Source organism: Balaenoptera acutorostrata, chromosome 16 (genome assembly GCF_949987535.1).
Source record: "Balaenoptera acutorostrata chromosome 16, mBalAcu1.1, whole genome shotgun sequence".
Classification (NCBI taxonomy): domain Eukaryota; kingdom Metazoa; phylum Chordata; class Mammalia; order Artiodactyla; family Balaenopteridae; genus Balaenoptera; species Balaenoptera acutorostrata.
In genome coordinates, this window is record NC_080079.1 from 66,240,958 (window position 1) to 66,263,148 (window position 22,191).

Consider the following 22,191-nt stretch of genomic DNA (forward strand, 5'->3'; position numbering starts at 1 on the left):
TATTGCTTCCATGTTGTCATAAGTTTTTGTATTCCTTTCTGTCTGCTGCATAAGATTGTCATATTTGTAGTTAGTAACTACAAATAGTGAACGTGGGGAAGGACAGACATGGTATACTTTACATTGTTCAGTTTCTGTATTTGATTTTCAGGAGCACCTTGCATTTTTAGGATGGTGCTTCACAATATTTCAACTTTATGTTATGTAAGTTGAAAGATAAAAGTTGGAGAGATCTTTAAATATTGGAGCAATACAGTTTTAAAAGTGTTTTGTTTAAAAATTAAAATCCTAATTTCCAAAGCACTTTTTAACAAGTGGTCTTAATACTAGGTATTAAGTTTTTAATGTAGCTTAGGAAACCGAGAATGTAAATTCAATAGACCTTTCTTTATTTTTGCTTTTGAGAGCTTTTAGAACCGTATTCTTTAACTTGAGGGTGGGGTGGTATCTATAAACCCTAGAAATGTTACGTAAAATACCATATTATGTGTATCTTCCTGAGGTTTTCAAAGGGTTAAGAGCCACTGCTTTCGAAAAAAAGTCAGTATGATTTTGAAAATTGTGACTTTTTAAATTTTATTTTGTGTGTTCACCCTTTAATAACAGAAAACTGGTGGTCAGTACTTGAACCTCCACTATTCCTCAAGATTGTAGAACTTTTTAAGGAGGTTGTGGTACATCTTTTGAAACTCTACAAGATCGGCATTCCCCCTTCTGAAAGAAGAATTTTCAACAGTTTTCTTCATACCGCATTAAAGGTTTTAGAAATATTACATAGGGTATGTCCAATAGTCCATTTATTTTCCTCTCTCCCCATTGCCACTAACAGACTGATGATGTTTATTTTAACATGAATATATTACAGAATTAGATTGACATAAAAGATATTATAGGAATTTGGAGAAGTTATCTAAATTTTCCTTTAAAAGAAAGACTGTATCTATACTTTAGAGCTTTGGTCTTATTTGACTTTGTTAGGCATTTATGGATAACTTGTCTGTAGTTGGGCAGAACAATAGCATACTAATGAATTAGATTCTCCTTATGTTTTTTTTGAAGAACATGATTTGTTAGTTTAAATAATACGCTTTTTGTTATTTATTGATGGTTATAATATGAACGAGATTTCATCCTAGTTGTGATTTTGAACATCTAAACTCATGTTCCTTTTGCTGTTGGGTACTAATAGCTTCAATCAAAGTACAACCTTTGAAACAGATGACTAACTTGAAATTGGAACCATATATAATTCATTAATTTGCCTATTGTTCTTTCCTGCCCTTCTTCCCAGTGGAAGAAATAGTCCCCTTTACACTTGTAGCAGTTCAAAGTTATATGAAGAAGTAGAGTGTCAGCTGTTTAATTAAAGATGGATTTGAGACATCCCTGACAGCTGGTAGGTATATCTCTGTTGTGCCATTTGGTATTTTTAAGATGCTGTTTTGGGAGACATGACCTAAGGGAGAAGGATATGTTTCTAGCCTCTAGAATGACTGAAAAACCCATATGAACCTTTAAATCTTTAGTTTCCTCCCCTTAACAGCTTCTTTAGTGTTTTCACACCCTTCTTGCCTGGTACTAAGGTAAATGATAAAGGGTAAAGGAGATAAGTCCTTCTGTTCTCTGTAAGAAAGAGCCCTTATGTACCATTGATTTTTCCCTTTTTATTCTTTTAATGAAGTTCCTGGGTACTTTCTCAACTACTTCTTGAACTTTTTTCTTTTGTATTTAGTATGTCTAAGCTCTCTAGAAAAACAAGTCATTTCTCTTATTATAACTGAAGATGTGATAGCCATTTTTTTCGTAAGGGGAAATAAGTCATTCTTATGTTTGCATTTCCCAGTCAAAGGCTTTCTTGAAGCACTTTAAGGTTAACTGGATTCTGCAGTAAACTGCTATTAAGATCTTCTGTTGTCATGGAATGGGTCTCTACTTTTCTTTATGCCTTTTGTCTAGGATTGAAGAGGTTGATTAGATTCTTTCTTTCCTCTGGACTCTCTTTTCCTACTACTTCAGTGAACCATCCTTTGTCAACAGGACCCTCTTCCCAAATAATTATTCATCCCCCCCCCCTTTCTTATCTGCATTACCTCTTAAAAAAATTCTTTTTTCCCTTAGCTGTGTCTTTTTCCACAAATGAAAATGAGAGAAGGAGAAGCGGAGGAGAAAATTGAACCTTTTGCCTTTCATAATTACAGACAGAACTTGAGCAAGTAATTTATGTGCCTGGCTCAGAAGCCTCAGTCTCTGTTGAGGGGAACCCTATGGGGTTCCATCTCCAGAGACCTTTTTGATGGAGCCATGCTAGAACTAGGATCCTAAATTATTGCTAGCTGAAAGGGAAAGGAAAATAATGTCACAGTGGCCAAGATTAGAAACCTCCATTGTACACTAATTCATGTGAGCACTTTACGTATATCCCTCATTTAACTTTTTAAACTCTTTACAGTTATATTTTGTCCCTTAATCTGAATATCAAAGGTCATAAACCAGTAAGCAGCAGGGTTGAAATACAAATCCAAATCGACTTCCAAAGTCCCTGCTGTTTCTAATGTACTTCTGTATCAGCAGATAGAGTAATATAATATGTTTGAATGGTTCTTTGCTTTTATTTTATGCCCCTAGATCTAGAGGCTTATACTTCCAGATTACAGATAGCATTGTATTGTTAAAAAAGACCATGATTCTAACTCCCATCTGTGCTGCTTCTTATCAGTGTGATTTTGAACAAATCTTTCTCTTTATCACATATGCAAATGGAGAATCATCTATAAAATAAGGATTGAAATAACGGCCTGATGGTTTCCCAGGATTGATGTATTGTTTAGATTACATAATATATATAATTATTATACATTCAGAGATTTTGTTATCACCACCACCATTTGGATGGGAAATTGCTACTTTTATCTTGATTCATTTGGTCCTGAGGAAACTGAGTTCCTGTTTGAAGTTGTTACATACTCAAAAACAGGGTAATAATGTTCCTGTTTGAGGTTGTTAAATACTCAAAAGCAGGGTAATAATGGTATCAGTTTCATAAGCATCTCTTACTGGGAGTCCTTAGGACAATCATTTATCTTTCTTTTACCTCTTACATTGGAGAAAACTTTACTTGATCCTAATCTGTCATAGATAACTGTGGTTATTCACTATCAGAGATGATTCATTTTCATCTTTAGTGGAACCTAAATTGCTAATCAGAGATTTGTGTTTTTGAAGACACCTTGTGTCTGACAACTGTATATATTTCTTCTCTCTGCTCCATGGTTAAGAATTAGGAAAAGTTTCTCACACAATTTCCTTCTTGACCTAATCCTGGAGCAGGATTAGGAACTGTAGAACTGGACTGGACTCTGTATTTCCTGATCATTTCAGGATATATGAATGACTTGTTTCTCCCTTATGTCATGTCCTTTGGAAAGCTTTGAATTAGAAATTATTCCCAGTGCTCCAAATGGCATCACAAGAAAGATAATTTTGGTACCTGCTGTCAGGAAGGGATGTATTACCACGCAAATGAGTTTGCTGGCAAGTAATTGTGTTATTTAGTAGTTTCTGAGTTTTCACACAGTACATTATAGAGATACTAATATGACAAAAGAAAAGACTTACTTTGTCTGACTAGCCTAAGTGCTACATATCATGCTAATCTTCTAAGTCAGTGATTTTCAACCTCCCCCTTTTTTTTTGCAAGGAACCCTTAAATAAACCCAAACAAATAAGACATATGTATACTTACCATATACCACCTCTGAACTCACGTTTATAAATCAGAATACTAAACTGTAATTAAAATGCGAAATGTTATGATCAAACGTACATAGATTTTATTTTGTACATTTTGGGCAGTAACACTGATTGTATAGGTTGTTTTGAACTTCTACCATGTGATTTCTTTTTTATTCATTTTACAAATATTTACTGAGTGCCTATTATGTGCTTACCATGGTACTAAACAGTAGTGATGCAGTGATAAGGAAAAGATGTGATTTCTGCCCTTGTTAAGATTATAAATGTAGGGACTTCCCTGGTGGTCCAGTGGCTAAGACTCCACGCTCCCAGTGCAGGGGCCTGAATTCGATCCCTGGTCAGGGAACTAGATCCCACATGCTGCAACTAAAGATCCCGTGTGGGCTTCCCTGGTGGCACAGTGGTTGAGAATCTCCCTGCCAATGCAGGGGACACGGGTTTGAGCCCTGGTCTGGGAAGATCCCACATGCCGCGGAGCAACTAGGCCCGTGAGCCACAATTACTGAGCCTGCGCGTCTGGAGCCTGTGCTCCGCAACAAGGGAGGCCACGATAATGAGAGGCCTGCGCACCGTGATGAAGAGTGGCCCTCACTTGCCACAACTAGAGAAAACCCTCGCACAGAAACGAAGACCCACCACAGCCATAAATAAATAAATAAAAATTAAAAAAAAAAAAAAAAAGACTTTCTCTTTTAAAAAAAAAAAAAAAAAAAGATCCCGTGTGCCGCAACGAAGATCCTGAGTGCTGCAACTAAGACCTGGTGCAGCCAAATAAATAAATGTTTTTAAAAATGCTTTAAAAAAAAAGATTATAAATGTAGAACAGTTGTATAATACAAGTAAGTAAGCATTTATGATACAGCATGGTAAGTGCTAGATTAAGGAAAATGAAGGGTGCTATGAAAACACATAGGAGGGCACATAACTCGGAAGAATTAAAGAAGACTTCCTGAAGAAAATAATGTCTTGTCAATCTTACCTACCATACAAATGTATTTTTATATATTTTTTTAAAACTGTTGATTTTATATGTAAATCTATATCCACGTCTTTTGGATCAGTCTTCTGTTCAGTGCCTAATTTCCCTATTTTTAAAGCAGTATTAACTGATTTTATCTTTAGTTATTAAATCACTGTGTCTGAATTAACTATCAGCAATCATTTCCCACCAAGTCTTAAATAAGCTTGACTGAAATATGTTTGTTCCTGAACCAAACCTGATTTCTAAATTGTTAGTTTTTATTCTAACATAGCATTTCTTTTCAAAAACATATGTCATATCTGCAGGATGTAAAAACTGCAACACTGGTTGCTATTGGTGAAAGAAAATTTACCTTTAAAAATAAAAAATATTCCAGATAAAGAAAAGTATATATCAGAGGTCAGTGGCACGTGAATCATTTTCAACAAGAGTCACTAAAATTTTTTTAAATAAATGTATTTATTTGTTTGTTTGTTTGTTTATGGCTGCATTGGGTCTTTGTTGCTGCATGCAGACTTTCTCTAGTTGTAGCGAGTGGGGGCTACTCTTCATTGTGGTGTGTGGGCTTCTCATTGCAGTGGCTTCTCTTGTTGCGGAGCATGGGCTCTAGGCACATGGGCTTCAGTAGTTGTGTCATGTGGGCTCAGTAGTTGTGACGCTCAGGCTCAGTAGTTGTGGCTCATGGGCTTAGTTGCTCCGCGGCATGTGGGATCTTTCCCGACCAGGGCTTGAACCTGTGTCCCCTGCATTGGCAGGCATATTCTTAACCACTGCGCCACCAGGGAAGTCCCAAGAGTCACTAAATTTTTTAAGTGTCCAATGTAATATAAAAGTTAATGTATATATTTATAAACATAAATATTGGAGAGGGAAAAACCAATGAGTTTTTGTGTGTAATTATTGGGTATGTTTTCTTTTTTGGTAGAAAGAGTTTGGCTGTAGGGCAAGGATCTGAAGACTTTTTCTGTAAAGGGCTAGATAGTAATATTTTATACTTTGTGAGCTGCATGGTTTCTGTTACAGCTGCTCAACTCTATCTTATGTTTTTGATGCTATTGTAAATGATAATTAAAATTTTTTATTTTCTGATTGTTGCTAGTATGGAGAAATTTAGTTGAGTTTTTATTGTTAGTGTGGTGGAATTTAGTTGAGTTTTCACCTTGTACTCTATGACCTTGATAAATTAATTTAATATTTCTCTTATGGATTCATTTGGATTTTTTATGTACACAGTCATGTTATTTTCTTGCCTTATTTTATTGGCTAAGACTTCCCAGTACAGTGTTGAATATAAATGGTTGCAGTGGACATTCTTGTCTAATTCTTCATCTTAGAAAGAAAGCATTTAATATTTTACCCATAAGTATGATGTTAGCTGTAGAGTTGTGTTTTTGTTTTGTTTTGTTTTAAGGTGGGCTTTATCTGTTGAAGAAGTTCCCTTCTATTCCAGGTTTGCTGAGTGTGTTTATTATGAAGGGATGTTGAATTTTGTTAGATACTTTTTTCTGCATCTATTGAGATGAACAATTTTATTTATTTATTTTGCTTTTTTTCTGAAATTTAGTGAAATTCATTTATATTTGAATGTTAAACCAGTCTTGCATTCCTGGGATAAACTCCACTTGGACATTTTATATTATTTTCTATATATTGTTGGATTTAATTTGCTCATATTTTGTTAAGGGTTTTATGTCTGTGTTCATGAGGGATGTTGATCTGGTCAGTTTTGTTTCTCAACAGCTTTTTAGTATCAGGGTTATCCTAATTCATAAAGTGAGTTAAGAAATGATCTATCTTTCTCTGTTTTCTGAGTTTAAGATTGGTATTATTGGGACTTCCTTGGTGGCACAGTGGTTAAGAATCCTCCTGCCAGTGTAGGCGACACGGGTTCAAGCCCTGGTCTGGGAAGATCCCACATGCCTGCAGAGCAGCTGGGCCCATGCACCACAACTACTGAGCCTGCGCTCTAGAGCCTGCGAGCCACAACTACTGAGCCTGTGCTCTAGAGCCTGCGAGCCACAACTACTGAGCCTATGTGCCACAACTAACTGAAGCCCGTGCGCCTAGAGGCCGTGCTCTGCAGCAGGAGAAGCCACTGCAATGAGAAGCCCGTGCACTGCAACGAAGAGTAGCCCCCACTCGCCGCAAATAGAGAAAAGCCCGCGCACAGCAACGAAGACCCAGTGCAGCCAAAAATAAATAAATAAATAAATATATAATTTAAAACAAACAAACAAACAAAACCACTTAGATATGTCACCTCTTGGGGAAAAAAAAAAAAGATTGGTATTATTTCTTCCTTAAATGTTTGATAGAATTCACCAGTGAAGCTATCTTGGCCTGGAGTTTTCTTTTGGGAAACTTAAAAATTTAATATTAAATTTAAAAAATAGAGTGTAATTTATGTTTTCTGTTTCATATCTTTCCTTTACTCTACTTGATTTGTCCTTAATTTGATCATCATTTTCCAGGTTCTTAAAGCTGAGGCTTTCTTTGGGGGTGGGGGTGCTGTGCCATGCAGCGTGCGGGATTGAACCCCAGGCCATGGCAGTGAAAGTGCTGAGTCCTAACCACTGACCACCAGGGAATTCCTGAGCCGAGGCTTATTAGATCATTGATTTTAGACCATTTATTCTAGCATCATTTAATGCTATAAATTTCCTTCTATGCTCTGCTTTACCAGAATTCCACAAATTTTGATGTGTTGTGTTTTTATTTTCATTAAGTCATCTCTGAGTCTGGCTCTGTTGATTACTTTGTCTCTAGACTTTTTTATGTGGTCTTTGTTTTATTTACTTATTTGCTTTTTGATATGTCTCACAATTTTTGGTTATCTAAAATAGTAGGCGCTGAAGTAATTAGATTTAAATCCTGTATGTGTATACCTCTTATGTGGTTGTTAGTGTAGGGATTTAAGCCAATCTAATCTGCAGTTGAACTGGAATTGAGTTTGTAGTTTGCTATAGTTAACTTCATTGCACCGGAGACCTCAGATTCCTCTAATATTGTCTGATGCTTAAGGTGAAGGTGAAATGTCAAAGATTTCTTCTCAGTGTTTGTGCTTCACTCTGCATGCCTGCTCCAAAGAGGGGTTTCTCTCCCCACTTTTGCCCCTCCTCAGTGGTGAGCTGGTGTTGCTTGTTACTTAGTGCTTTCAAGATTGGTAGAAGAGAAGGGACAGAAAAGGTTCTTTGTTATTGTGGTATAGTGTTGGTCTTAGGTAGATAGCTGGGTGTGTACCAGGGTCTCGGGGATGGGATTTTCTCAGAGTTTCCGCTCCCACCCCCAGCAGTAGAGAGCCTCTAGCGCTACTGATACCAGATTCTGGGCTCAGGACAGTTCTTGTCCCCCTTCTTCCCAGGGATTGAGGATTTTAACCCTCCTCCAGCAACATGGCATAGAATTTGCTTACCCTTCCTCAATGGCTTAAAGTTTTTGCTTTCTCTATGTGAGAGAAGGATCTGGACAGGGTGGCAGGTCTTGTTTCTTTCTCACAGAGGCAGCCAATGCCTTGCAGCACTGAGAGAGTCTCTTGATCTCCTGCCCTGTTTCCACTCATCCTCCTGGGCACCCAGTAGAGGTCTGTGGCAAGAGTCTATGAGTAAGTGCAAACTGTCTGAGGCTCCCGGGGGTTTTATCCTCTCAAGTTATCCCATACTCAGCCTTAAGCAGTTTCTTAGAATTTTAGCTGATTTCTTCTTCGCTGCTTGTATGACAGTGCTAAACTTCCTCTTGCTCTGCCATGGTGACCCATTTCTTTGGAAGTATCTGTCCATCCTTGGACTTCAGGCTACTTGGTTATCTTGTGACTTTAACTCTCTGATGGATACAAGGAAAGTTTGGGGTAATTTAGAAGTGTTTTAATTGCCAGTTTTCTAGGATTTTCCAAATATATTTTTGTTGTTGACTTTTAGTTTATTTCTGTTGTGGTCAAAGGAACATACTTTGTATACGTTGGATTCTTTTAAAGATATTTATTAATGCTTGTTATATGGTCTGGGTTATGATATATGTTAGTGAACATTCCATGTACAATTACTGGGTGGAATGTTCTATTTTTTTCTTTCCATTTTATTGAGATATAACTGACGTATAGCTCTGTATAAGTTTAAGGTGTACAGCAATAATGATTTGACTTACATACATTATGAAATGATTACCACAATAAGTTTACTCAACATCCATTATCTCATATAGATACAACATTAAAGACATAGAAAAAAATTTTTCCTTGTGATGAGAACTCTTAGGATTTACTCTCTTAACAACTTTCATACATATAACATACAGAAGTGTTAACTATATTTATGTTGTTTTACGTTACATCCCTAGTATTTATTTATCTTATAACTGGAAGTTGGTACCTTTTGACCCCCTTCATCCACTTCCCCCTCCCCTGACCCCCACCTCCGGTAACCACAAATCTGATCTCCTTTTCTATGAGTTTGTTTTTGAAGTACAGTTGACCTACAACACTATATTAGTTCCTGGTACAAAACATAATTTGATATTTCTGTACATTTCAAAATGATTGCCATGGTAAGTCTAGTTGTCATCTGTCACCATACAAAGATATTGCACAATTATTGACTATATTTCCCACACTGTACACTTTCATACCTGTGACTCATTTATTTCATAACTGAAAGTTTGTACCTCTTTATCTCCTTCACCTATTTCTCTCCTGCCCCCACCTCCCTCTCTTCTGGCAGCGAGTTCAGGTTGGTTGAAATTGATGTTCAAATATTCCTTACTTACTGATTTTGCCCTTCTTTTTTTTTTTGTAAATCAGTTACCAAGAGAGGGGTGTTAAAACTTCTAACGATGATGGTGGTTCTGTCAATTTTCCCTTCTTGTATTTTGAAGTGCTGTTATTTGGGATTGTCATAACTTCTTGATAAATTAATTCTTTTATCATTATGAAATGTACCTTTTTTCCCTCTGGAGATGCTTGTCTTGAAATGTACTCTAAGAGTAGCCTCCCAGTTGCTGCTTTCTGTTGGGGCGTTGTCCGTCCCTGTCCCCCCACCCCAAATCTCACTTGTGCTTTCATGGTTTAAGAGTTAGCCAAAGATGGGGGGATTTACATGCAGATTTTGGGGCTTTGTCCTCAGGATTCCTTTCTGGGATTTTTCGTCCTCATTGTCTGCCATGTTGGCAGCTTCGATCTCACACTTCTCTGTCTGATAAAACTGTTGCTTTCTGCATGTGCTGCATCCCCTACCCCTTATGCTGCTTTGGAAGTACTCCCAGTTAAAAAAACAATGTGGTTCTCAACATGTGCTTTCCTTCTTTCAGAGACTGTGTTCATTCTTGTTTCTGCCTGCTTTGGGTTGATCTCCAGTGTTTTTAAATAGTTGGTTTTTTTATATACTGTCCAGAGATTATAACTGTTATTGTCAGGAGGATTAGTCTGATACAAAGTACTCTGCCATATCCAGCACTAGAAGAACTCCTCTGGTTTCTTTTAATTTAGAATAACCCCCACCTTTCGATCTCATTACCTTGACTTTTTGGAGAGTCCTGGCCAGTCTTCTTGTAAAGTTCCTACAATTAGGATAATTGTCTGTTTCCTTATAATGATATTTAACTTGTTCCTCTTTTCCTGTATTTCCTATAAACTGGAATTTAAATCAAGGACTTGACTAGATTCAGGTTAGACATTTTCTTGGTTCACAGATAATGTCTGTACTTCCTGTTGCATTATATCAGCAGGAAAAAAAATTTTTTTTTTTTGGGCCGTGCTTTGAGGCACGTGGGATCTTAGTTCCCTGACCAGGGATTGAAGCTGCGCCCCCTGCAGTGGAAGCATGGTGTCTTAACCACTGGACTGCCAGGGAAGTCCCAGCAGGAACATAATATTTGATTGTCCCAGTATGGGTAGTGGTTAGTTTGATCACTCAGTTAAGGTGGTGGTCTCCACTGTTAAGACTTGTTTTTCCTTTTGTAATTAGTAAGTAATTTCTAGGATGGTAATTTGCACTGTCTTCATTTTTCACATCCTACCCAAATGTCATCCTCTTAGTTTATTATAATCAGATGCCACTATCGAGTGACGGTTAACAATCATTAGCTATTCTTACTATTATTTAAGTCCCATTCCCAACCAGAAGACTTTATAGTTTCTAGTCTTTGTATACTATATATACTTATGGTTCATATCTCCTATTGTGTGGTGGTTACATAAATCTTTTTTAATGGATTTTGAGGTACTAAATACAGATATCACATCTTATAAATCTTTGTGTTTCCCATAGCACTTAACTAGCATTTTGCATATGGTAGGCACTCAGTAAATTATTCTTTTATAGGAAGAGAAAATAACTAAGAAATCTCAAACCTTTTTCTATTTAAACATTTTTCAGTCTCTTTCTTAGGTACTGGTTAAATTTAATGTTAATTACATTTTTGTTTTTTGTAGGTAAATGAGAAAACTGGACAGATTATACAATATGATAAATTTTATATACATGAAGTACAAGAATTGATAGACATACGGAATGATTATATCAACTGGGTCCAACAGCAGGCCTATGGAATGGTATGTTTCCTATTGCATTTTATGATTTCATTTTTATGTATCATTTGTTCTAATACAAAAGGAACAATTGTGTATTTTTGAAACAACAAAGCTTTTTCAGAGCTTTTATTCAGAGCTCATTTTTTAAATAAAAACATATTGCAAAGGAGCAGCTATATATTATGCAGTATTTATAAGTAAGCATTCTGCTCTTATACCAAAGCTAAACCAAAGAGACAGATTACACTTTTCTACAGAAAAATGCAAATATGACTTATTTTTCTAAGTCTCATTTATTTTGCATGAGGTTGTCTCTTAATTCTCTAATGTTGAGGATACTGGAGTCTCTGATACTTGAACTCTAAGAACGTATTAAAATTGTGAGATCGGTGCCTCAGAACTACCAGAAGTGAGCTGTGGTACCGTTGATTCTAGTTTTTATTTTTCCCCTTTTATGTGCTTAATTTGATTTCAGTTTTTTGGCATACCTCCACAAGTGCCACATATTTCTTTCCATGTGGCTAAGTCTCTAATAACTAGATACTTAATTAAAATAATAGCATAGGGACTTCCCTGGCAGTCCAGTGGTTAAGACTCTGCGCTTCCACCGCAGGGGGTGAGGGTTCGATCCCTGGTCAGGGAACTAAGATCCCACGTGCCGCATGGCCAAAAAAATAAAAATAAAATAAAAATAAAACTAATATCATAGTCTTATAAAACTTTAATTAGTCACACAAAATTTCAGTATAGAAATGGGTAAGCAGCTAGATATAAAACAGGTTTAGTACTCTTATTTGCTAACCATTATAATATACTTAAGGCCAACTTTTCCACCCCTGAAGCAGGTAATTTAAGCAATATGCATGTAGCAGTTCTAGGAAGGTGAATAGCCTTTCATTGCTTGCTAGGTACCAACTGCAAGCTCCTTGTGGATAGGCACTCTGTCAGTTTATTCACCAGCACTTCTTACAGTATCTCAAATATGTCTAGTAGGCACTTAAAAGTACAGTAGTTTTTAGGGCTTCCCTGGTGGCGCAGTGGTTGAGAATCTGCCTGCCAATGCAGGGGACACGGGTTCGAGCCCTGGTCTGGGAAGATCCCACATGCCGCGGAGCAACTAGGCCCGTGAGCCACAACTGCTGAGCCTGCACGTCTGGAGCCTGTGCTCCGCAACAAGAGAGGCCATGATAGTGAGAGGCCCGCGCACCGCGATGAAGAGTGGCCCCCGCTTGCCGCAACTAGAGAAAGCCCTAGCACAGAAACGAAGACCCAACACAGCCAAAAATAAAAATAAATAAAATTAAAAAAAAAAAGTACAGTAGTTTTTGAATGGCAGTGCAGTTAGTGCATGCTGTTTTTAGGATGCTCTTACCTATAGGAATCAGGTCACTTCTAGAACATCTTTGCTTCCCTAGATACTTGGATCTGGATTGGGAGAGATTTGTTGATTTTATTTTTTCTTGCAGAATCACTAGGAGGCTCAGTCAGGTTTACAAACATCCTACAGATTTATGTCTGCTCATTTGCTTATTCAACAAATACTCATTAAGACTCTCCTTTGTAACAGGCACTTATTTAGGTATAAGAAATACAGTGATTAACCAGATGGATAAGGCCCTGTTCTCATGAGACTTATAATCTAGTGGGCAAGATGGATAGTAATCAAGTAAAGCAAAAACAAAAACAAGCTTATAATATGCACTATATAGAGAATTAAAATAAGAGAAGGTAATAAAGACAGGATGGTTTCTTGCGATTGGGTAATCAGAAAAGTCTTGTCTAATGAAGTATGATCTGTAATCTAAATGACAAAAAGCAGCCATGTAAGATCAGAGCAAAGAAAATTTCAGGGAAAATTACATCTACTAAAAGACCTTAGGTGAGAGCAAGCTTGACATGTTTGAAGAATAGAAAAAGGCCAGTATGGCTAAAATATGGGAATGGGGAGGGTTCTGGGAAAGGATCAGAGAAATGGGCAGGTGCCAGATCATGGCAGGTTTAGTAAATTAGGATCGGGAACATGGATTTTATCTGAAGTGTTATGGTAAGCCGTTGGAGGGTGGTAAGCAGGGGTGAATACTGTACAGTGTAATTTATATTCTGAAATAACCACTCTGTCAGCTATGTGGAAGATGGAGTGAGGGGAATGGAGTAGATGAGGGGAGAGAAAATGATGGGTTTGACTAGGATTGGTAGTTGTATAGATGGAAGATGGAAATGGCCTTGGGTACCTCTTGGAGGTAAAACGGCCAAGAATTGCTGATGGATATGAGATGAGGAAAGGAGAGAAATCAACAAAGGAGATTAAGAGAGGTAGGAGGAAAACCAGGAGAGAGTTGTGGAAACCGAAATTGAAAAGTGAAGGAGAAACCATATTGAACGCTGCTGAGAAATAGGATAAAACCATAGAATTGATCAATGCATTTGATTATGTGAAGGTCATTGGTAACCTTGATAATACCATTCTAGAGTAAGTATGCTTAAGAGAAATTTAGGGGTGAGGATAGGGAACAAAAGCCATAGGCAGTACTCTCAAGAAGCTCTGCACTGAAGAGGAGGGAGTGAAAAAAGTAGGGTGGTTAGCTGGAGTCAAGGGACAACAGTTTTTTAAGAAAGAAAATACTTGACCTCTGGAAAGCTTTGAATAAATATTTCCTTTTTTCCTCCCTATTTAAACTAAAGCTCTCACCTAGATAAAGCTTTTCAAACTCTTCCTCCAGTGAACCCCTAAGACAGGAGAAAAAACATATTTCTTGAGGTTATTAATTTTCCCTCTGCAGGACTTGTGTGAAGTCTCATATTTTATCTTCGAGAGAATGCAAATTTGGGGCTTCATAAATATTTACTGCAGGGGGGTGGTGGTGTGATGAATTAGGAGATTGGGATTGACATATATACTCTAATATGTATAAAATGGATAACTAATAAGAACCTGCTGTATAAAAAAATTAAAAAATTCAAAAATAAATAAATAAATAAATATTTACTGCAATGTAAAAGGGATTAAAATGATTTACCATTGAGGAAAACTGATGATTCAGAAAATGAACTTTTTTTATCGAAAAACTTGCATGTAAACCCTGATACACCACCTAGATACCCTAGGTCTTTGAGCAGTGTTTTTGAGACTGGAGTGATTATATAGACTCCTTTTAAAATAAAATAATTCCTTTAAGAAGCTTAGTGTTCACTTACCTTATTTACGATTATCTTATTTAAATATATACAAACACTGAACTAGTTCTAAACTCCTGGTACATAGCTTTTAAAAGAATTCTTAAGGCATAACAAATTGGTAAATTAATTATAACTCTACAAATTTAATAATCAAGTTAATATTTGATATGGAAGATGATTATGTTCTCTTGATCAGAATCTCAGCTCACAACCTAAATATGATAAGGAAGGAGTGTGACATAAGAGCACCTAGCTTCATATCCCACCTCAACGTTTTCTTTTTGGTTTTTTTATTGAATATAATTCCTTGTGCTATACAGTAAATCCTTGTTGCTGATCTATTTTAATGTATAGTAGTTCATAGCTGTAATCCCCTACTCCTAATTTGTCCCTCCTCCCCGCTCCCCTTTGATAACCGTAAGTTTGTTTTCTGTGTCTGTGAGTCTGTTCTGTTTTGTATATAGATTCATTTGTATTATTTTTTAGATTCCACATGTAAGTGATATCATATAGTGTTTGTCTTTCTGTCTGACTTATTTCACTAAGCATTTCACTCTCTCCTGGAGAGTTATATCCTCTTGGATCACTGTGAATTAGATCTGATGTTCTTTGACATCTGAATTTTTATCTGGTATGTAGGTCATAAACTACTTGTATTCTGAACAAGTTAAGAGAAATGCCAGTCTAATAGGGTTTTTAAGCTAGCAGTAATCTTGTGCTACGTGGAAAAGCTATGGTTTGAATGTTTGCTTTTAAGCTTGGCAGGCTTGTATCCAAACTCCTCTTGGTATGTATCTGTGATGATATCAAATTGAATTTCCTTAGGAATTCTTTCAGTGCTACTGTTTTCTGGTAAGAGGGAGACAGTAGAGGACCACATTCTTATTTCTAGACTTTCTAAGTTGCTGTCCTTGAAAATTGCCCTCTATTACTCTACTCTTTCAACCACAGTTTTTTCCTTTCTCTCCATTTATAGACAGGCTGGTATTGAATAGGTGGTTGGGGCAGTGGAAACTTGTTCTTTAATGTGCATAGTGGACTTAATGTCACATCTTAGAAATCAGAATCTAGAACCCGTGATTTGGGTTCTTCTAGTCTTCTGGAAATAGAAGGCTGACAATTTACTTTGAAGGTCTTTGACTAACTCTTAAGTAGTTTATTAATTTATATTATGACATCTGAAGGTGCTTCTTTCTTTGAGAGAGTTCAGATCACTTTCACATTTACATATAACACTAAAGACTTTTCCTGAGGCTATTTAATAGAGTTCATGCTTGCATTACTAGTCTTAATACTAGGTTGAACATCATGTTGGCCCTGTAAGTAAAGTTAGTAAAGTTTTAAAGTGTCTATCCTAAAGATACTCACATGCTGTTTTGTGATGATATAGATGTGTATATGTGTATTTATGTGCACATAGACATATATACACATCTATACGTGCTTATATCTATGTATACAATGTACATATGTATAGCATTATTGAACAAGAGTTATGATCTTGAAATAATTCCATTCCTTCATGTGAAAGTTTAAAATATTCCTTGATAGAAGATAATTACTATGAATTATAAGAAATATGTCTATAAATTGTATTTATATATATACACTTATATTTTATATATAAATATATACATGTATATATGTAAAACTTAACCTTGTTCTAAACACTGCAAGGAAATTAGTTTACCTTTATTATATTACCTTTATTATATATTACCTTTATTATATTTCTCTTTATGCCATAGTCTGTTGAGATTTCTTTCTCCATTTCCTTTCTTTCCCAGTCAAGGATTTTAAGAATCCATCAGGAATATACACCTTAAACTAACACAGTGCTGTATGTCATTTATATCTCAATAGAACTAGAAGGAAAAAACCAAAATAAAAAAAAGAACCCAACAGGTATATACTTTCCTGGTCTCTAAACATTAAAAACTAATTCTGTGAAATTCTTTGCATTCCTTGTAATATCCTCTTGTACAGCTGAGACTAACTTTTCACCTCATCCTCTTCCATTTTCCCATCCTTTTTTCATCTGTTTCCCTTTTCATGTTTCCATGAAGTTTTTGCTTGATCCTCCTCCTCCTGCTGGTTACTATATAAGCTTCTCTGTTTTGTTTGTTTTTCCAGACTCTGATATTAGGGTATGAAATTTTTTCAGTTGGATTCCTTTTGCTTTTTATCTGTTTTTCTCCCTCTACAATAATTTCTTGGCAAAATAAAAGAGCACATGAGTTCTCTCTCTTTTTATCTTCTGCTATTTGATGTTTTTCTCCACTTTCTAGGTACTAGTCTAAGTTTATTTGCTAACCTCTTTTAACTTTGCTCTAAAATTGTTTATAAAAATACTTTAGTGGGGAATTCCCTAGCAGTCCAATAGTCAGGGCTCCATGCTTTCACTGCCGAGGGCCAGGTTTGATCCCTGGTTGGGTAACTAGGATCCCACAAGCTGCACGGTGCGGCCAAACAAAAACAAAAACAAAAAAAACAAAAAAAACTTTAGTGGTTACAACTAAACTCTTTGCTCTTTTTTCTTCCCTTTCTTATACTTTTCGTTACTATACATACGTATCGATATATATCTAGTAAAAATCGATTAATTTAGAATAAAATGTAGAAAGGTCTATGCTGAGTCTGTGCCTCTTATAATTAAAAGTCAAGTTAAGCTTTTTTTAAAGTGCATATTCTATTATTTCAAGAACTGTGTATGCCTATGTAAGACATGTCAGATACAAGTAAGTACTAATAAATATATTTGATAAATTGGTGACATTTTTACAGTCTTTGATATTACACTTTATATATTTTTTAAATCATAAATTTTATTTCAATATTAATTGTGCTGTGTTTGTAAATCATTGCTATTTCTTCTGTGGCATTAAGGTTTTGTACCTTAACTGCGGACAGTGCTGAGCTAACAGCATGGCATGCTCATCAGCAGACTAGGAAGATAGACTGACATACAGCTAGGGAGACCAGCTTTGGGAAGATAGGCCAGTACTTAACTTTCTAGGTTTGAGTTTCTTCCTCATTTAATGAAATGAAGAAATTAAAATACATTTGTGTTCTTTAATGTTGCAATACATTTAATACTTGCAGTATAAACCTTGCAGCTGTAATATTTCCCAGAAGGTTCATACTTGCTTTTTAAAGTTCCCTTGTCATTTTTAATGGCATTAATGTTTTGCAGACACTTGGACTGATTCCTTATGCCTTGAATTACCAAGTTATATTGGTTTATTTTTCATATTCTTCGTGTTTTAGAAGTATCTTTTTTTCTTTTTCTGCCTAGTCACCAACACCTTTCATATTTATTTGAATTACTTCAGTAACTTCGGTATCCTCTGTTTATACCTCCTCAGAATAATCCTATGTTATACCCTTAAATAATGATGATGCCAGCAATGATAGTGTTTTGCCATAAGTAATTTGTTGAAACTAAAACATGCCAAGGAGTTGCATCTTTTTTGTCTATAACTAACTAGAACTATCATTACCCATTGATGTTAGAAGCAGCCTTAGTGTAAGTCTGCTTTGGACCATGAGACCCTGACTTTTGAACATTCCTTTAGGCCTTTCTTACTCAAGTTTCTAGGACATTGGGTAACTAAAATTAGGCATGCCTTGACCTAATTTCAGGGCCCCCAGTCTACAAACAGCCAACAGTTAGTGCTTGAGTATGTGGATTTGGAGCCACTAGTAGGTCACACATTGAATGATGTGGTAAATTTTTAGCAATAGACCTTTCATTGACCTCACGTATTTTGTAATATCCTGTCTGCACCCCCCCGCCACATTTTTTCCTTCTAAATTTTCCTTGGAAATACTACTTTGGTTCATTTAGACTTGCAACTAATATAACAACTATCTTGCAACTCTAATATTTCCCAGAGGAGTTTATCCTTGCTTTTTTACATATTTACATTTTTTTCTTTTTAAATGTTTGAGCTTTTGTCTTAGATCCTTAACACTTAAATTGAAATTTCTAATAATGACCTTAATGTGGTTTTCCCTTTGATGCCTCTCCCCTAGGTAAATCATTTTGCCTGATATCTAATAGTCTCTTTTCCCAAGTTTTCCACATGTCCCATTATTTTTCATATTCCTTCTAGCTCACATCTGTCTCTACCATCAAACTTTTGTTCTGCTTTAATATGGTTTAGTTGCACTATAAATTCTGACTATCTTATTGGCTTCCAAGTGCTAAATGATATGCCTAGAACCTTTATCTGTTTACATGTAGCAATAAAAAAATTGCATATATATTAATGTTTCATTATTAAGAATAAAATCCATCTTCCATGATACCAGGTATCAAATATAGTTTTCAAGCTGGCCATAGGTAGTCAGAAAATATTGAAAGGTGTTTCTTTGCTTATTCACACCTTCTTAGTTGTAATAGCACTTTAATAAGCATACCACAAGATATACTATAAAAGTATTTCAGTTGTTCCTGTTAAATTGCTTAAAATTAAACTCAATGTAATCTAAAAGGTTTTTTCTGCAGAACAGCTTGTAAATATATTCTTCTGTTAACACTGCTAATGGGGCACATATATAGTGATAACTTGGTACTCTGAATTTTTTGAAAGAAGCTATTATCAATAATTACCTTTCTCAGAACAGGAAGTTAGAGTCATATTTTACTTATGCTTACACTGCTTTGGCTTTATTTAGCACAATATAGTGAACAAACCCTAAGTGTTTGCTAATACCTTAAAACTTCCAGTGATACCCCTTGTGGCGTGCAAGAATTTAGCCAATTACAAAGTTAGAGGGAATCGTCCACACAAGACTGCCTTCACTTCTGATACCAATTGCAAGGTTAGAGGATTCCTAGAACCACTCTCAGGTTCAGTAATTTGCTACAAGACTTCACGGAACTAACTGGAAACTGTTATATTGACGTTTATAGTTTATTATAGGGAAAGAGTACAGATTAAAACACCAAGGGGAAAAGTGCATAAGGGTAGAGTCTGGGAAAGGTACCAAAGGCTGAGCTTCTGTTTTCCTCTCCCTGAGGAGTCATGGACAAGTTATTTTCCCAGCATCCATCTGTGTCAATACTCTCAGGGTATTGCCAACCAAGGAAGCTCACTGGAGCCTTGGTGCCCAGAGTTTTTATTGAGGCTCCATCACATACTGCCCATGTGGCTGACCTTTACTTTCTAGACCTTCTGGAGGCAGAACTGATAACCACATGTCCCAGAGCCTCCAGGCAAACAAAGATACTCCTGTCCAGGTATGACATTCCAAAGTCCTGTGGATCATCTCCCAGTAGCTGAGGGCAAAATCAGGCCTCTCTTTGGGTAAGATTAATTTCTCACTATACGAGGTGCCATCTGCAAATTTAGTAACGTACTTTTGGAGATTCTAGCACTTCATTTGAGTCTATACCCTGAGAATATGTGAAAGCTTTCTTCAAGAAAGTGTTGTGCATTTCTGTTCAATGCAGTGGTAAGCTTTCATTATAATTTTCATTATTATATCCTTCATAAATACCTCTTTCTCTCTTCATTTCTTCTTTCTACTTACCAACCCCTATGCCCTGTCTTGTACTTTCTATTTTAGCTAATTCAGTGTTAAAGAACGAGATACTTGTGTTTCACTGGTTATTTCAGATGAATAAAAACAGTTATGGCTTATTTTCTCACTTTCCACTTAGCATTTTAATCTACTAAACACTTTTCAAATATTTTGTCAAGATTAACCAAGTCTTAAAGTCTGGGGGATATTTTCTCCATTTTCCAGGTGGAGAGATTGGGCCATAAAATTATTTCTTCAAGACCAAGTTAGTCTTAGGATTAGTTTCCCTGTTCTACCTAAATTCTGCAAATGGCGTACTTAGTTGCTGAAACCAAATTTCATTATGTTCAAGCCTCAATGATTTTATGATCACAAGATACCTGAAACGAAGGTCTTATTACATTTATAGATATATCAGGTATATGTGGAAAGGGTAAGTTTTGTTGTAGATGTATTTTGGTCTACTTCATTAATTTAGTATTCTGCTGTAGCAGAATAAATGAAATGCTGCTTTGAATAGAAATAGTTAAATTTGGACACTAACGTTGCTCTTTCCTCATTACTGTTACATTCTGCACTGCTGTCTTAGGATGTCAACCATGGATTAACTGAGGTAAGTTTGGTGTAATAAAGTCTCATGTTCAGAGTAAGGTATACTCTGTTTTGTCTTAAGTGATTGAAGACCCCAAAGTTCCTCTTTTTTGTGACTTTAAAACATATATATGTATATATACATATATATTTTAATGAGTATATAGAACTTGCCCTGTATAACATTTCAGAGGAATTTTCTGAAGAAAATTAGACCCTCTGTTTTAGTTAGCATTACACCTATATGATGCCTTTTAACAATGTTTGTCTTAAAATAATTCCTATCCTCCTAAAGCCTTCCAGTATAAAATTTACGGTGTCCTCAGAATACAAAAAAGCAAACTTATAAAATTTCACAAATGCCTACCCAGAAGGCAGAAAATGTTTTATGTTAGAGAAGTAGAATGATCTTCAATTTTTAAACTAATAATTGACACTCAAAATGGCCATAAAATTGAATAAACTTTCAGTATGATCATCTTCCTCACTTTGTTTAATGTACTATCTTAATATATAAAGTTCTGGCACTTTGGCTTACATAATCAACAATCCTGAGCCACCTTTTTAACACCTGGGAATGTTGTATTATACTTCTGTTATAGACTTTAGGTTTTGTTGTTTGCTTTGCTTTTTTCACAGCACTTGAACCAATGAAGCATTTAGAAGTAGCTTTAAACTATGGGCCTGACATTGTTTGCTTCCTCATCCTCAAATAGAAGTAGCATATAAAATTATGAAATCAAAGAGTTTTGGAGCCAAAGGGGACTTTAGAAATCATCTCAATCTCTTAGAGTTTCAGAGTAGTAAAAAGACTTTCTATCATCAATAGCTAGTTAGTGACACAAATACAGGGTGGAGGGTAAACTTGTCATATGAGAAATAGCCAAGAATGATAACTTACTTAAGGGTTAATGTAGCTCAGCATATTGTCTTACATGTTGAGAACAACAAGTTGATAGTCTTGTGTTCTATACTGATTGGGCACTATTGAATTAATTTCATTGTTTTTGATGGCCATAGTTGAAAGAGGCTTAAGACAAATTGAAATACATTTAAAAGAAGGCTATTGGGGACTTCTGTGGTGGTCCAGTGGTTAAGACTCCATGCTCCCAATGCAGGGGGCCCAGGTTCGATCCCTGGTCAGGGAACTAGATCCCACATGCCGCAACTAAGACCCGGCGCAGCCTAATAAATAAATAAATAAAATAAAAGAAGGCGGTTGGGAAGGAGTAGAGCTGGAAACCATATTATTTTCAGGATGGTTGGAAAAACTGGGCATGTTTAGTGTGGGAAAAAGACAACCTAGGGAGAGCATGGCAGCACGAAGTATCTAAACCATATTAACTTCCCTGCAGGGGCAGAATGAAGACTGAAATAGAAAGCAAAGTGATGTATAGAAATGCAGATTCAGACTCAATATAAAGAACTTTCTAAGAACTTAAAAAGAAGAGGATTGTTTCATGGTGTATTAAGTCTTCACTGGAAGCCTTATAATAAGAAGGGGCTCTGTGTCAGGGCTGGCACAAAAATTTTGCTTTGTTGGGTATATGGTAGTATAACATCCAACTGCAAGATCTGTGATTGGCAATTCTCTTTGTATTTTTCCGCCCTGTTAAAAACTTAGCAATCAATCACTATG

General features: G+C 36.0%; 1 protein-coding gene across 4 annotated transcripts in view; it reads left to right on the top strand.

The window, feature by feature from the left end:
* HERC4 (HECT and RLD domain containing E3 ubiquitin protein ligase 4) overlaps positions 1–22,191 on the top strand; it is a 132,437-nt gene that overhangs the window by 82,519 nt on the left and 27,727 nt on the right. For 3 of the 4 annotated variants that reach the window (XM_057530793.1, XM_057530796.1, XM_057530795.1), the window contains 3 exons: positions 607–779; positions 11,157–11,276; positions 20,551–20,574. In XM_057530793.1, coding sequence (XP_057386776.1) covers positions 607–779; positions 11,157–11,276; positions 20,551–20,574 — 317 coding nt within the window. The remainder of the gene's footprint in view (positions 1–606; positions 780–11,156; positions 11,277–20,550; positions 20,575–22,191) is intronic. The other variant, XM_057530794.1, reaches the window with a different exon arrangement.